At 43.0% G+C, this 14,725-nt stretch overlaps 1 protein-coding gene across 2 annotated transcripts in view; it reads left to right on the top strand.

Moving 5' to 3' along the window:
- The window catches only part of usp24 (ubiquitin specific peptidase 24), a 32,569-nt gene extending 17,844 nt beyond the window's left edge, over positions 1 to 14,725 (top strand). For both annotated transcript variants that reach the window (XM_030726921.1, XM_030726922.1), the window contains exons 31-66: positions 86 to 183; positions 382 to 477; positions 567 to 789; positions 892 to 1,054; positions 1,374 to 1,535; positions 1,662 to 1,732; positions 1,826 to 1,986; positions 2,064 to 2,125; positions 2,306 to 2,497; positions 2,605 to 2,719; positions 2,921 to 3,065; positions 3,170 to 3,289; positions 3,399 to 3,524; positions 3,811 to 3,909; positions 4,005 to 4,087; positions 4,166 to 4,307; positions 4,398 to 4,517; positions 4,631 to 4,845; positions 5,674 to 5,798; positions 5,891 to 6,032; positions 6,369 to 6,519; positions 6,654 to 6,749; positions 7,147 to 7,250; positions 7,339 to 7,452; positions 8,480 to 8,687; positions 8,791 to 8,880; positions 9,299 to 9,401; positions 9,504 to 9,622; positions 9,711 to 9,824; positions 9,911 to 9,976; positions 10,085 to 10,151; positions 10,247 to 10,325; positions 10,461 to 10,536; positions 11,217 to 11,303; positions 11,509 to 11,619; positions 12,031 to 14,725. In XM_030726921.1, coding sequence (XP_030582781.1) covers positions 86 to 183; positions 382 to 477; positions 567 to 789; positions 892 to 1,054; positions 1,374 to 1,535; positions 1,662 to 1,732; positions 1,826 to 1,986; positions 2,064 to 2,125; positions 2,306 to 2,497; positions 2,605 to 2,719; positions 2,921 to 3,065; positions 3,170 to 3,289; positions 3,399 to 3,524; positions 3,811 to 3,909; positions 4,005 to 4,087; positions 4,166 to 4,307; positions 4,398 to 4,517; positions 4,631 to 4,845; positions 5,674 to 5,798; positions 5,891 to 6,032; positions 6,369 to 6,519; positions 6,654 to 6,749; positions 7,147 to 7,250; positions 7,339 to 7,452; positions 8,480 to 8,687; positions 8,791 to 8,880; positions 9,299 to 9,401; positions 9,504 to 9,622; positions 9,711 to 9,824; positions 9,911 to 9,976; positions 10,085 to 10,151; positions 10,247 to 10,325; positions 10,461 to 10,536; positions 11,217 to 11,303; positions 11,509 to 11,619; positions 12,031 to 12,093 — 4,308 coding nt within the window. In that variant the 3' untranslated portion in view covers positions 12,094 to 14,725. The remainder of the gene's footprint in view (positions 1 to 85; positions 184 to 381; positions 478 to 566; positions 790 to 891; positions 1,055 to 1,373; positions 1,536 to 1,661; positions 1,733 to 1,825; positions 1,987 to 2,063; positions 2,126 to 2,305; positions 2,498 to 2,604; positions 2,720 to 2,920; positions 3,066 to 3,169; positions 3,290 to 3,398; positions 3,525 to 3,810; positions 3,910 to 4,004; positions 4,088 to 4,165; positions 4,308 to 4,397; positions 4,518 to 4,630; positions 4,846 to 5,673; positions 5,799 to 5,890; positions 6,033 to 6,368; positions 6,520 to 6,653; positions 6,750 to 7,146; positions 7,251 to 7,338; positions 7,453 to 8,479; positions 8,688 to 8,790; positions 8,881 to 9,298; positions 9,402 to 9,503; positions 9,623 to 9,710; positions 9,825 to 9,910; positions 9,977 to 10,084; positions 10,152 to 10,246; positions 10,326 to 10,460; positions 10,537 to 11,216; positions 11,304 to 11,508; positions 11,620 to 12,030) is intronic.

Here is a 14,725-nt window from a genome sequence, read left to right on the forward strand (position 1 = left end):
CACCTGTTTTAAATCTTAAAATTGATTTAGCTGGGTGGCATCTGTTTTTATTTGCTTTTATCTTCAATTCCTATCTGTTTGTTAGGTGTTGAGTTCAAAGCTCATGCCCACATCTGATGATGAGATGGCCAAAACCAGCAGCAAATCCTTCTGTGAGAATTTCCTTAAAGCAGGAGGCCTCAGGTAGCATCACAAACAACAGCCCTTAAAAATAAAAATCACTGTTCTATGTTTGCTTTGATCCGCTGTGGAGAGGGGTCAGCAGAGTTGTCAAGCTACATTATACACTAGTACACATATTCCACATGGCATATGCTTCTATCCAGAATGCCTCTCAGTATCTTTTTATTTATATTGTGTTTCTGTTTGTCACCTCTGCAGTCTGGTGGTGAATGTTATGCAAAGAGACTCCATCCCATCAGAAGTGGACTATGAGACCAGACAAGGGGTCTACTCAATCTGTCTTCAGTTGGCAAGGTGCAAAACATCCCACAAACACACAGAAGGGTTCATATAATGCATCACATACCAAGCCAAACTTGTAACTGAGTGGAGTTTGCTTGCAGGTTCCTTCTGGTTGGTCAAAGCATGCCTGCTATACTAGATGATGATGTCATCAGGGATGGTGAAGCACTATCGTCTCGTCCGTTCCGCAATGCTGGACGAACCGGGCGACAGCTGTCACTCTGTGGAACTCCAGAGAAGTCCTCCTACAGACAGATGTCTTTGTCTGAGCGCTCATCCATAAGAGTTGAGGAGATCATACCTGCTGCTCGTGTTGCTATTCAGGTACAGAACAAATGAAAATGATGTTGAAGTGTTTCTAGGATAAATTCAGTATCCAGTAAATTTAAAGTATTCTAGATAAGTTATCTGCTGTTTCTCCTCTAGACCATGGAGGTGGGTGACTTCACCTCCACAGTAGCCTGTTTCATGCGTCTGACCTGGGCGGCCGCAGCAGGCCGATTGGATCTGGTTGGTAGCCCACAGCCAATCAGAGAGACCCATGGCTCACTTCTGCCACAGGGAATCCGCACAAGAGTCAGCAGCACTGGTGAGACAAAAAAATAAACACGGCACACTTTTCCTTATTTCCTGTGTGTGTTCTTATCATTCTCCACATGGTGCCTTCAAACGTTAAGTATACAAGCAGATAAACTTAAATCTATTCCATTTCAGTTTAAATACAATAACTTGAAGTTGAATAAATTGTCATGGTGTAAACTACGTATGTTCAGAATCAGTGGATGTGGCTTGTACAATTTGATTTCTGATGACTAATGCTGACTATTTATTAATGGCTCATGGTCAAAATATTCCACTGTTGGAACTAAAACTAAGTGAAAGTAAAAGTAAGCATCTGTGTGTTGCAGGGAGTAACTGCAGCTCCAGCAGTGAGGGCGAGACCACGCCAACAGCGTTGCATGCAGGGATATGTGTCAGACAGCAGAGTGTCTCCATCAAAGATGCCATCATTGCCCGCGAGGCTTTGTCTCTACTGGTTACCTGTTTACAGTTACGCTGCCAGCAGCTGTGTAAGACACCTGCAGGAGTACAGACACACTACAAGTTCACATTCTCACTTCTACTGTGTATTGCCATTAGATGCTCCATGCTGTGTCCAGGAGACTGTAAAGTCTGTGTTTGTTTTCTCTCCCCAGGTTCTTTTTACAACCTGCCCGCCGTCAATGACTTTATTATTGATATTCTGCTCGGATCTCCCAGCGGAGAGGTAAATAACACTCTTAGCAAACTGTACAGAAGAAATGTATACCGAACATCACACTGCATTAACTTATCTTTTCACTGTTTCGTCCTCTCTCAGATCCGTCGTGTGGCTTGTGATCAGCTGTACACTCTGAGCCAGACTGACACTTCAGCCTTCCCCGAAGTCCAAAAACCCAACTTGTTCCTCCTTTCAGTTGTTCTCACTGCACAGCTCCCGTTATGGAGTCCTACATCTGTTATGAGAGGGGTCAACCAAAGGTATCTATTCAGTAAAGTACAAGATACAAAATCCCTAAAACATGCAGACATGTGTTGATGTTGTGTTTTCTTTTCAGATTGCTGTCCCAGTGTACTGAGTACTTTGACTTAAGATGCCAGCTTTTGGATGACCTAACCAGTAAGCCAGTTACATATTTCTGAATATGAAGTTTTGTCCCACATTGAAGCTCTGTTGTACTGCAGAGCTTACAGAAGGCAATTTCAACAACTAAAGGCCAGTGAATCACAAATTTTCTTTCTGCTGATTTCTTTTTCTATTCCTTGGTTCCCCCTTCGCCTCATGTCTCACCTCCTCAAGCGTCAGAGATGGAGGTGTTAAAAGTGAGCGCAGCCACCATGCTGGAGGACGAGATCTCTTGGCTTGACAATTTTGAGCCCAGCTGGAGCTCTGAGATGGAGACCAGCGAGGCAGATAACATCCTGCTAGCAGGGCACCTCAGACTCATCAAGACCTTACTATCTCTCTGTGGCAATGAGAAAGAACATCTTGGTGAGGCCACACAGAGTGTACATGCAGGCATATCCACACCAATCAAATTCATTTTGCAAGTTTATTTAGGACACAAGTGTTATGTAATGTTGTAACTTTTTGTCCAGGTCCATCTCTCATCCAGCAGTTGCTTGATGATTTCCTGTTTCGAGCGTCACGCATCATCATCAACAGTTCCAACCCTACAACTTCCCCGGCCCCCAGCCACGACTTCCACCCAAAGTATGGATGCCAGTCCTATTTATTGTTACTTTTTTTTTTTCCTCTCTTCTCAGTCCTGGCATTTCATGTGAAAGTTTTTTTTGTTTGTTTGTTTGTTTTGTTTTTTTAAGTAATGGACAAAGCACTGAACTTTGGACAAAGCATGGTGTGTTTCTAGTCGTATTGATAGTAGTACTTAATCATTTCTCTGTGTGGGATTAGGTGCAGCACAGCAAGCAGCAGGTTGGCAGCCTATGAGGTGCTCGTGATGCTGGCAGACAGCTCTCTCTCAAACTTACGGCTCATCACCAGAGAGCTGCTGTCCATGCACCACCAGTCAGATCCTTCACTCTGCAAGGAGTTTGATGTAAGATACTCATTAAAATGGAATTCATTGTAATCGTGTTTGGTGTTACGTATATTTTGACAGTGCTTCTGGTGTGAAAGTAACTCTCTCTCTCGCTCCATTAGTATCTGCCCCCTGTAGAGAGCCGGTCAGTCTCAGGTTTTGTTGGGTTGAAGAATGGTGGAGCCACCTGTTATATGAACGCTGTGTTCCAGCAGCTTTACATGCAGCCCGGCCTCCCAGAGGTACACTTTCTCTGAGCTGTTTACATTATTTATTTACCAGAGGATATCTGATATTTGAAGTAGTGAAACCAGTGTCTGTGACTGTAATATCAATGATATTTTCTTTAAGGCTTTCCTGTCCATCGAGGATGACACAGACCAACCAGAGGAGAGTGTTTTCTATCAGGTCCAGTCTTTGTTTGGCCATCTGATGGAGAGCAAACTCCAGTACTACGTACCTGAGAACTTCTGGAAGGTAACAGATGGTTCACTGTTAAATCATTTAGAAACTAGAGATAAAGTGCTTCTTTCATTTAGTTTCTGCACGACCATGGAGTTCATCGCTAAGTTTCTTATATTTGGATTATTAACAAGAAAAAAAATGTTTGTTATTGTGTGCTAATGATTGAGTATGTTGTGCCGTCTGTATTCACATTATGTCTGTTAAGTCTGTGTAACACATACTGACTTTCTTCAGTTAATGAGTGGCACAATTCAGTTTATGAATAGATACGTAACTATATAAAATATTTCTGTTGCAGATCTTCAAGATGTGGAACAAAGAGCTGTATGTAAGGGAACAGCAGGATGCTTATGAGTTCTTCACTAGCCTGGTGGACCAGCTTGATGAACATCTCAAGGTATAACTCACACAGCAGTAAAATAAAAGCACTGTCATCACATGATTAAAAAAAAAAAAAAAAACTTTGATAAATGACAAACTTTATTCTGACAGAAAATGGGTCGAGAACAGATCTTCAAAAACACATTTCAGGGAATTTTCTCCGACCAGAAGATCTGTAAAGACTGTCCTCACCGGTGAGCCTTCTACTCTGGAGAATTTACCAGATGTTTTTCTCACATGTGAAGTTTGACTGATAAACTCCTTTTGTGCAGATATGAGCGTGAAGAAACATTCATGGCACTGAACCTTGGCGTGACCTCTTGCCAGAGTTTAGAGATCTCATTAGACCAGTTTGTCCGAGGAGAGGTGCTAGAGGGCAGCAACGCCTACTACTGTGAGAAATGCAAGGAGAAGGTCTGTACACTTCACTGCATGCCTTTATACTACATTGACATCATGCGTGCTTATAAGTATGTGTGTGTGTGTGGTTGTTAATGTGCACAGAGGACCACAGTGAAGAGGACATGTATCAAATCCCTGCCCAGTGTTCTCTGTATTCATCTCATGCGCTTTGGCTTCGACTGGGAAAGCGGACGCTCTATCAAATATGATGAGCAGATTAGGGTATAAAGATCACACACTTACACTTAATAGAACATGCTTTCTGACTTCGCTATCAACTCCTTAACCAGAATATAAATGTGTCTGGAATTAAGTCTGTTTTTGTTGTTTCACAGTTCCCCTGGGTGCTGAACATGGAGCCCTACACTGTATCTGGAATGGCTCGTCAAGACTGCAGCGGAGAGGGAGGCGAGGGGAGAGGCGATGGGACCTCAGGAGGGTCACCCAGAAAGAAAGTCACGATTTCTGAGAACTATGAGCTTGTGGGAGTTGTTGTCCACAGTGGTCAGGCACATGCTGGCCACTATTACTCCTTTATTAAAGATAGACGGTAAGAGATACTGTAGTCATTCGTTCCTCCCTCATTTCAAGGGAACATTTTCTTTGGAAATCTGAACTGTTTACAGTTTCCATGTGCTAATGTTAACGTTACGTGCTTCTCTTTTCCTGATTATATTTTTCCCTCTCTTTGCTACTTTACATAAGGAGTGCATATCCAGCTATTAGTGGAGTGCATTAATTGGTTGCTTTAGTTTTCCAGGCATGATTTAGGAGACCTCCTTGGGGCACATGAATGCAGCATCAGATTTAGTGTGGGCTCCTGGTTTAGTTTGTAAGCATCTCCAGATGTCTGGCTCTGGAAGGCAGGCATGCTTACTGGAGAAGTGGAGCGTAAAGAGACCACAGAAGCTTGTGTTTGGCGCCCCGCTCTCGCTCATTTGCCTGTTCCTATCCATGCTTAAGATTACAACAAAGAAATTCTGTTCTCGGGATGATGCATACTTTCCAGGAAAGACACATTTCTGAAGCTGCTTCGTAGGCAGTTATTATTTATTTCAGGTGGAGATCTCTGTGTTTAAAGCCTTATGAGATGAGCTGGATAGACACAGATGAATATTATGATCTGCCAGTAGGTTGATCTGGTGTGCTGTGTCCTTTATGGTGGCGTGCACGTGTTATAGTTCACTAAAAATTTTGTGAGGGATTTTCCACCTGTCTATGCTTGTAAGCTTTTTTTTTTTAGTTTTTGTGTTGATTTTATTATTTAAACTTAGACTGAGTTTCCAGTTCTGGGCAGCAAATTTTAAGCACACATTCTGTCTTCCTACTTTATTTTTTCAAACTCCTCCTTTGCCGTATATCTTTCTTTTACTTACAGTGGTAGCGCACGTGGTCGGTGGTACAAGTTCAATGACAACGTGGTGGAAGAGTTTGATATGAATGATGAATCTCTGGAGTATGAGTGCTTTGGTGGAGAGTATCGTCCTAAAGTTTATGACCAGTGTAAGTTGCTGACATTACTTGACTTATGTGGATTAGAAGTACAAATCTGACACACATAGAGTTGAATAACTTTGATGTATTCCTTGGCTAAGCTAACCCTTACCCTGACGTCCGGAGGAGATACTGGAATGCCTACATGCTGTTTTATCAGAAGATCAGTGACCAGAACTCTCCCGTCCTGCCCAAAAAGAGCAGAGTCAGCATCATGAGACAGGAAGCGGAGGACCTTACACTGTGAGCCAGATTTCCATATATACTACACGCATCTTGTAAACATTTTCACTGGATCATTGGTAAAGCATGTGTCATCTTTTCATATATCCATGTGGAACAGTCAGCAAAATGATGTCACTATAAGGAGTAGGTGATAAATTTGACATTGACAGTTCCTGTTTAAAGTCTTATTTTCAGCCAATTCATTTCATGTGTTATACAGAAACTTCAGTGAATTATCACTGACAGTAATCACGTGATTACATGCTACTCATATTTGTATATGGACACTGTCTGAAGAGCAGCATTTAGGAACAGCTCCAGTGTATTAAATGTTGTTGTTTCTTTATTTCCCAGGTCTGCTCCATCTTCTCCTGATGTTTCCCCCCAGTCCTCTCCACGCCCCCCAAGAGCCAACAATGACCGCCTCACTCTCCTCACCCGCCTGGTCCGCAAGGGAGAGAAGAAGGGCCTGTTTGTAGAGAAAATGCCCGCCAGCATCTATCAGGTAAAGCAGCATTGAGGATATAGTGACTAAAATCTGTCTTTACATGAGCTGAACATTAGTTATATTAATCACAGAGAGAGAGAAATGTTTCAAACATTCAGAGTTGTCGGGCCCCCTTTTGTGTGTTTGTGCAGATTGTGAGAGATGAGAATCTGAAATTCATGAGAAACAGAGACGTCTACAACAGCGACTACTTCAACTTCACCCTCTCCCTGGCATCAGTCAATGCAGTATGTCTCAGTATTGGTTTGTCTTAATTATATACACACAGACTAGAGATACACAGTGACTTTAAGCTTCCCTTTTTTTGCCTGTTGTAATCACAATACATAAGAAGACAAGTTAGAGGTAAATGTTTTCTTCCACGTGTGCTGGTACTTCATGAAGTAGAGGCACTTAGAATATTTCATTTCATTTTTGGTCTGTGTTTACACAACTTATACAGTAAATAATTTGAATTTAGCTTCTCTGAGGCAACGTTTTAATTAAAGGACAGCATTGTACAGTAATTGTACTTCCATATACATACTTACATACAATACAATACAATACCATTGTGTTTATATATACAAAATAACATGAAATCTGGTAATCAAAATGTTTTAAAAAGCTGTGTGCCTTTTGTAGACAAAACTGAAGCATCCAGATTACCAGCCCATGGCCAAAGAAAGTCTCCAGCTGGCTGTTCACTTTCTGTTCCACACCTACTTGCACACCAAAAAGAAACTCAGGTGAGTACACATGTATGCATCCACGTGTGTCAAATGTGATCACTTTCCGAGGAGCAACATTATATCTGTACTTGTGTGCCTCCTGCAGGGTGGACACAGAGGAGTGGATGGCAACAGTGGAGGTGTTGCTGTCTAAGAGCAGTGAGGCATGCCAGTGGATGGTGCAGTACCTGGTGGGATCAGAGGGACGTGAAATCGTCAGGTTAGTGCCTTCTGGTCAGCTGTTTAGTCCAAAGAGATGTCACATTATATTTTTCATAACTAACTTGAAATATTAAGATAAGAGTTTTAATGCACACCTGTGCAGAAACAGCTTGTCTGCATTTGTTTAGATAATGATACTATAATGCTGCTTGAATAGCAGAAATGACCGAGTATGGTTAGGTCAGCTTTTTGTTTATAGGGCTGCTTTTGCAGAGTCTTGGCCTGGGTTTGATCAGTGCAGCATTTTTGTAGCTGTCCTAGTGATATGCGATACTTCAGCCCCCAGTGTTGCTCGCTCATTCTAATCAATGAACATTCAACCCTCTGGCCAGGGTCAAATGATTCCATCCTGATTATTCTGCTACAACCACTAAAGCTTCACTAAATACACAGTCACACACATTAGTTCTATATAGGAGTGTTTTAGTGCTATATAATTTATTATATTTGCACACACTGTCTGTACCACTGCAAAACTCTTGGAGTTGCATCTGTACTGACAACAGAGGTAATAAAAACAGCTGCGTGCTTGTTGCTCACTGACTGGATGCTGATTGGCTGAAAGAGCAGGTCCTTCTCTGGAATGTAAACATTTAGAGCCAGAGGATAGTTTTCCAAAGCGTGTGTGTTTGGGAGAAAGGTGTTGTCTTACACTACTCAGTGTTTAAGTATGGGGTGATCATATGATCCTCAGACAGGATTGGTTGTCAAACATCAGACGTTTTGGGCAACAGTACACCACAGCTGCCTTTACATACTACACCCCCCCTCCCCACAGAAAGAAGGTAGAGACTGTCACACTTAGCTATTTGCCTCAAGGCCAAGCTATCCAGAACAGTAAAAGTACAACTAAAAAAAATTCTCACACATGAACTCTGTTGTAGACGTGTCTGTCCTTTCAGATTTTTATCACAAGATACTGAGCGTGTTTGTACATTACACGCGCTAAATGGGGTTCCTGCCTTACAGGTTGAATTCCCTTCGCTGGAGTGCTGATATTGATTGTTTTGACATATCCTCCTTAGGGTTTGTCTGCTGGAGTGCAGTGTAAGAGAGGTAAGAGTGGTGGTTGCATCCATCCTTGAAAAGACTCTGGAGAGCGCACTTCACTTTGGAGACCCAGGACTGGACAGTTTGACAGATGCTCTGCTCTCCTTATTGGACAAAGATGTTCCTGAGAATGTGAAAAACTGTGCGCAGTATTTCAACCTCTTCAGTAACTTCACTCAGAGGGTAATTTTTCAAAATTGAGTGTTTAAGTACATGCTATTAAATTTAATGACTGCTAAATGATTTTCTGAGTGTTCTCCATTTTTTTGTTCACTCTCTCTCTCAGGGTTGCAGTCCTTGTCAGTTGTTGTTGAAACACTCAGCTTATCGCCGGATGCTCATCTTCCTGTTGGGTCCCAATAGACAGAACAACCAGGTACGGTTTACATAACATGCACAGCATATACAGTGTGCAGTATGTTTGACATCTGTCATTTTTTACATTACTACTTTAACTCAACCTTTCTACTAACTGAATTACACTCAGGAAACATACTTGAAGTGTACATTTAGTTTTTTAGTGGGTTTTCTTTGCTTATCCAAAGCGGTGTTGGAGTGGTAACAGATTAAGCAAGTATTCCAGACATCCTTTTCCCTAGCAACAGTTTCCCAGGTCAGATGAGAGATATAATGTCTCAAGCAAGTTCTGTGTCTACCTTGGAGTCTCTTTGGAAAACCTCCAAAGGGAGGTGTCCTAACCAGATGCCCAAACCAACTCATTTGGCTCCTTTCAACACAGAGGAGCAGCAACTCTACTCTGAGCACCCTCTGGAAATATTTGTGTGTTTTTACAGAACCGAAGGTGGAGTCCAGCTCAGGCTCGGGAGTTTCTTCACCTCCACAGCACTTTGGCCCTGATCACTCTGCACTCTGACCTAAGCCCCCAGCGGACACAGGGTGAGGCACCTAAATCTGTTTCTCACACTCCCACAAATGCACATGACACAGCCTGTCTCTTAGTCTGATTCTGTTTTATTTGTTGCCTGTTGTTCTTCGTAGCTCCTGGAGGGTTTAAGCTGCGCCTGAGTAGCATCCTGTCCTCCACCCCTCTTCTTCCTCTCCATGCGGACATCCTGGCCTCACTCTTTACTCCAGAGGGACAGCCTTACCTTCTAGAGGTAAGATAAAAACCCTCAATTCAGTGTTTTACTTTGACATAATTGAATAAAAAAAGAATCACATTTCCCTGTTGTGAATATCTAACAGGTGATGTTTGCCATGCGCGAGTTATCGGGCCCGTTGTCTCTTCTGATAGAGATGGTGACCTACTGCTCATTCTGTAATGAGCCCTTCTCCCTGGGAGTGCTGCAATTACTCAAGGTACAAAAACTGTGAAATCCAGCTCTGCCACATTTATGCTAAGATCAGTACACTCTAAAATGTTTTGTACTCTTCTGGTCTCACAGACACAGCTGGAGACAGCTCCACCTCATGAACTGAAGAACATTTTTCTGATGCTGCAGGAGCTGCTAGTGAGTGACAGCCTTCAGTGACCCCTCCTCTGTTGATTTCTTATGTCTCAATTTTATGCTCACTGTTAGGTATCACATTTGCTAATTTCTCCTTAATCTTTACTTCAGGTAATGGAAGACCCTCTGCAATCCCAGAGACTCAAGTATGCTTTTGAGTCAGAGAAAGGCTTATTAGGTATGTCTGGGTTTTATTTATTTTCTATTGCCAACAGTGCACAAAGTCTTGTAGCACCTATAAATTTAAAAAATAATAATGCTCTTTCCTCATAGCTTTGATGCAGCAAAGCAACAATGTGGACAGCAGGCGCTGCTACCAGTGTGTTAAGTTCCTGGTCACATTAGCTCAAAAGTGAGTACATCTAAGTTTTAGAGGTCAGACTTGTACAGGAAGATATTTTGTTATCAAGCATTTTTTCCAGTATGTTATGACAGATTAACGGAGAATCATAATTTTGAGCCTGCCTTCATCCTTCCCACCTTTCAGGTGTCCTCAAGCTAAGGATTACTTCAAGGACTTGTCTGGGACCTGGAGTTGGGCAGTGCAGTGGCTCCAGAAAAAGGCAGGCCTATGACGTATTGTATGACCACATAGACTATATGGACAATCATACTGGGCCACACCTGTTAATCTCTGAATTCAGGCGTCTTCAGTCCCATTGCATTCTGCATTTACAAACATTTGTGAAAGAAGAACGTGTTTAGGACCCACAACACCTCCGAGAGGAAGTGGCAGATCACGTGAAGTTACAAAGCGGAGTACCGCTGAGCCGCATAAGTGCGTAAAAGACGCCAACGCTCTGCTTATTCAGTAACTACAGAGCTGCAATCTTGCTCTGGTATTAATAACACGAAACTGTGTGCCAGGAGTTTCATGGCATGGGTTTCCATGGCCAGGCAGCTCCTGTGGGTGTAATGTGTACGTGGCCCAGTACTTTTGTCAGTATAGTGTACATCAGGTTGTTTTGAGGCATTTTAGATTTTGCAAAAGTGACAGTAGATAGTTGACCAGAAATGAGAAAGATGGAGGACAACATGTTTTGGTCACAGTTCACTCTGTATATGGATTGTATGATTGTATCATACAATGATTATATCATTTAACTTTCATATTACTGAAGCTAAATAATAGTCTTTCCAGTACCTCAGTTTAGGAAACACTTCCCATAACCACTACAGCACCTATGATGCACTGTAAATTGTACTGTATACTCATAGTGGCTCATATTCTCTCTGCCTTCAGATGACAGAACATTACTGGACTCCACAGAGCAACGTCTCAAATGAGACATCCACCAATAAAACCTTCCAGCGCACAATTTCTGCACAGGTATCCACACACACACACACACGCAAAAATGCTGTATATGAACATGATGTGACCCCCCCCCCCCCCTTCAGTTCTCCTACTGCACAAACACACAACTCATACCTACTGTTTATTTTCTCTGCTGCTCTCAGCTAAACTAACTTCTGTGTGTGTGTGTGTGTGTGTGTGTGTGTGTGTGTGTGTGTGTGTGTGTCAAACTCTACAGGATACTTTGGCCTATGCGACAGCATTGCTAAATGAGAAGGAGCAGTCTGGCAGCAGTAATGGCTCTGACGGCAGCCCAGCAAATGAAAACGCCGACCGCAGCCTCCGACAGGTATCTCTCAGCCACAACCAACTAAGCTGCTTAGAACAGTGGGGCTCCCAAATGACTCATGGTTTTAAAGCAGCTCCCGCTCAGCTCACAGCCAAAAAGAGAAGAATGGAACAAAAATGGATCATCTCATTGGGCTCTGTCAAAAGCTATAAAGGCAGTTTGTTACCTCCCACGGTTGTTATTAGAGGTGGATTTGAAGCTGTCCCATTCTTCTCTGACTCTTGCTGGGCCTGCCAGGATGCCCACACAGCCCCAGATTGTCAGACTTATGCTCACATAAAAACATTACAGATAATCGGTGTGTTGAATAGAAATTATAATCCTGAATCCTGTTGTCATTACCTAGCAGATGCATAATTCACCACTTTTTTTTTTTGTTTCTAAAACCAACTTCCCTCTGTTCTACCACAGGGGTCGGAGTCTCCCATGATGCTCTGCGATTCTAAGAGCGATCTAGAAGACGTGGACTCCTAGGTCCTCCAACCAGTGGGATCCCTCTGAAGGAGAGGCAGGACAGCTCCGTGAAGCCATTAAAAAAGGCTGCACTTTGCGTCTGATTGGTCAGGACATTTAGGACTCCACAGCAAGCCAATCAGAACACTTTGTCTCGGTCGCTAAGGCAACGAAGGAGCTATGAATAAATCGTGAATTACTTCCTTTCAGATGAGCCAAGGCGATGATGGAGGTGCATTATCATTAAGGGCAGCAGAATTGATTAGGGTGGGAAGTGCAAATAACCTTCCACAATCATGGATGACTTCAGTTTATCCTTTTATTCATTCATTCACTCAGAATGACAGCAAGGTGGAGGATGGGTTTGGGTTGTGTTTTAACAATTTTCTGCTCATATTTGCCAATTTATCTACATATTCATATTGTAAAGATTTTGTTCCATAGTTGTTATTTCCAGTGTAAGATAATATTTTAAAGTCTCCTGTGCTCGTCTCTCACAGCCATGCAAATTGCAGGAGGTCACATTTAGCTGCTTTAGAGGAACTTACAAACACATGCGTGCACTTGTACAGGAACACCTCCACATATGAGCACTTGGGAGGGAGGGTGAGTTTAAGTATGCACTTTATAGTCCAACTCATTCTGTTGTGATGTACAGCAGCACTGGTCAGTTCCTCTAGAGCCTCCTCGTGGTCGTGTCCTCTTCTTTTGCTTTTAACAACTTATATTTGCAGTGCCACTTATGCAACACGTGAGAGCCCTGATGGCAAGCCAGTCTGCCTGTGACTTGACCTTTGACCCCTGGCCACCACAGTGTAGCCATCGGGATGCGGTAGGGGGATGGTCCTGTCCTAGAAACAAGACAGTTCCAGGCCCTCAGCATATCTGAAACAAGCAGTGCCATGGTCAGCACTCTCCCTCCACTCCTCCTTGCTGACAGGCAGCCTCATGTGCTGGATTTTATTCTTTTTCGTCGCTGTGTTTTATTTTCGGTGCCACTTTTCTTTGAATCTGGATGGATTGAATACTGCAGAGGATTAGGGACTCGAGCCTTATGCAGGAAAAGCTGATCTGGAAGAGCACAGATCAGTTGTGGTGGGCTGTCAGTGCTGCCTGGGGGGGGCTCAGGAGCACATTTTAATTTTTAGGTGCCAAGGTTACACACACACACATGCACACAAAAGATAGAACTTCTGAAAAACATGCAGATGTGTGCCACTCATTCACTTCGCTCACGAACACAGAGAACAGGTCCTTTTCACCTCACTGTTACCTCTGCTTTATCAGGTTTGATTTCTTTCTTTCCAGTGGAGTTTACATTTTGCTTTGCCTTTTGCGTTTGTCAAGCTTTGGAAACGCACACAGAGGAGTTTAACCCAAATGTAGCTCTAGTTTTTACTGAAGAGCAATGCCCATGTTACCATCATCCCTACCCCCAATCATCGGGAGACTCGAAGTGCCTTAACCTCCCGGTCTCCCTCCCGTCTCCCCTCGGACACTGTCTCGTCACGTCTCAGATGAGGTATGCCCTCATCTGCTCCACCTGTGACGCTAAACCAAGTGTCTCCTGTGGTCATGTAGAGTTGATGTAGGAGTGCAACAGGGCTTCTTCCTTCCCATTATTCTTAAAACTACTACAGGGAATTTCCTCTGTGTGTTGTGACAAAGGACTGTAGGAATGTAACTGTTGACTCTGTGTGTGTGAATGGGGGAGGTGGGCGTGGATCTTCTACCTGGTAACACAGGGTTTAGGCAACAGGGCAGGGTTTTGATGATGGTAAAATGCTGCTTCTTTTCACTCTGCACTCAGACAGAGACACTTTGTGGATAATTCATGCTAGGTAGTTTAAAGGAAGCCACACTTTCACGAACATGTTCTGAAGACATGAGCCTAAACTTGCTTAGAAGATTAGCTCTCAGCTTTAACAGGTCAATGTTTACAATGTAAGGACCTAGGAAGCAGTCATGCAAAATGATTTTCTGTTTGAATCAAGGTGCGATCAATCCGCCGGCTCCTCTGCTCCTCACAGCCCGAGGAGAGGAAAAACACTGCTTTAGCCCTTCCATACTCCCCCACCCCATTTTCCTCTCATTAGATGTGAATGTCACATCGTGCTCTCCAGCACGGTTGCATGTGTGGCAGTAAGTGGTGGTGAAGTTTGTCTTTTCTGCGTGATGGGAAAAAAAAAAAGGAAAAATCAGCCCACCCCCACCCCCATGTTGTTTGCTGTGTAATTTGGTGTCATTAGTGTCACAAACACATGCCCCTTCTCAGCGGCTGGTTATGTGCGATCTGAAGGAGCTGCATGCAGTCTGTGCCAAGTGATTACATGGCCATGGCAACATGAGTTGCATTCAGCCAAGAGTTTTGTAGGTTTGGCCCTCTGCTACATCACCACAAATACTTAAAAATAGAAAAAAAAGACTTCAAAACAATCTTATTTTAATCCTGGGATGCAGGGAGGGATGGGTCGGTGCAAGGTTAGGGATTGGCATCTATACGGGTTTTTACTGTCATTCAATTTTGAAAATTCACTTCTGACATCGCAAGATTCTGTAATGCATGTTAAAACTCAGTTTTAATTTGTACATCGAAGTTTGATTAAGGGGAAATTTGATATAAAATAAACTGGAATGCACAACCTTTTGCAAA

The sequence above is a fragment of the Archocentrus centrarchus genome, chromosome 4, assembly GCF_007364275.1.
Source record: "Archocentrus centrarchus isolate MPI-CPG fArcCen1 chromosome 4, fArcCen1, whole genome shotgun sequence".
Classification (NCBI taxonomy): domain Eukaryota; kingdom Metazoa; phylum Chordata; class Actinopteri; order Cichliformes; family Cichlidae; genus Archocentrus; species Archocentrus centrarchus.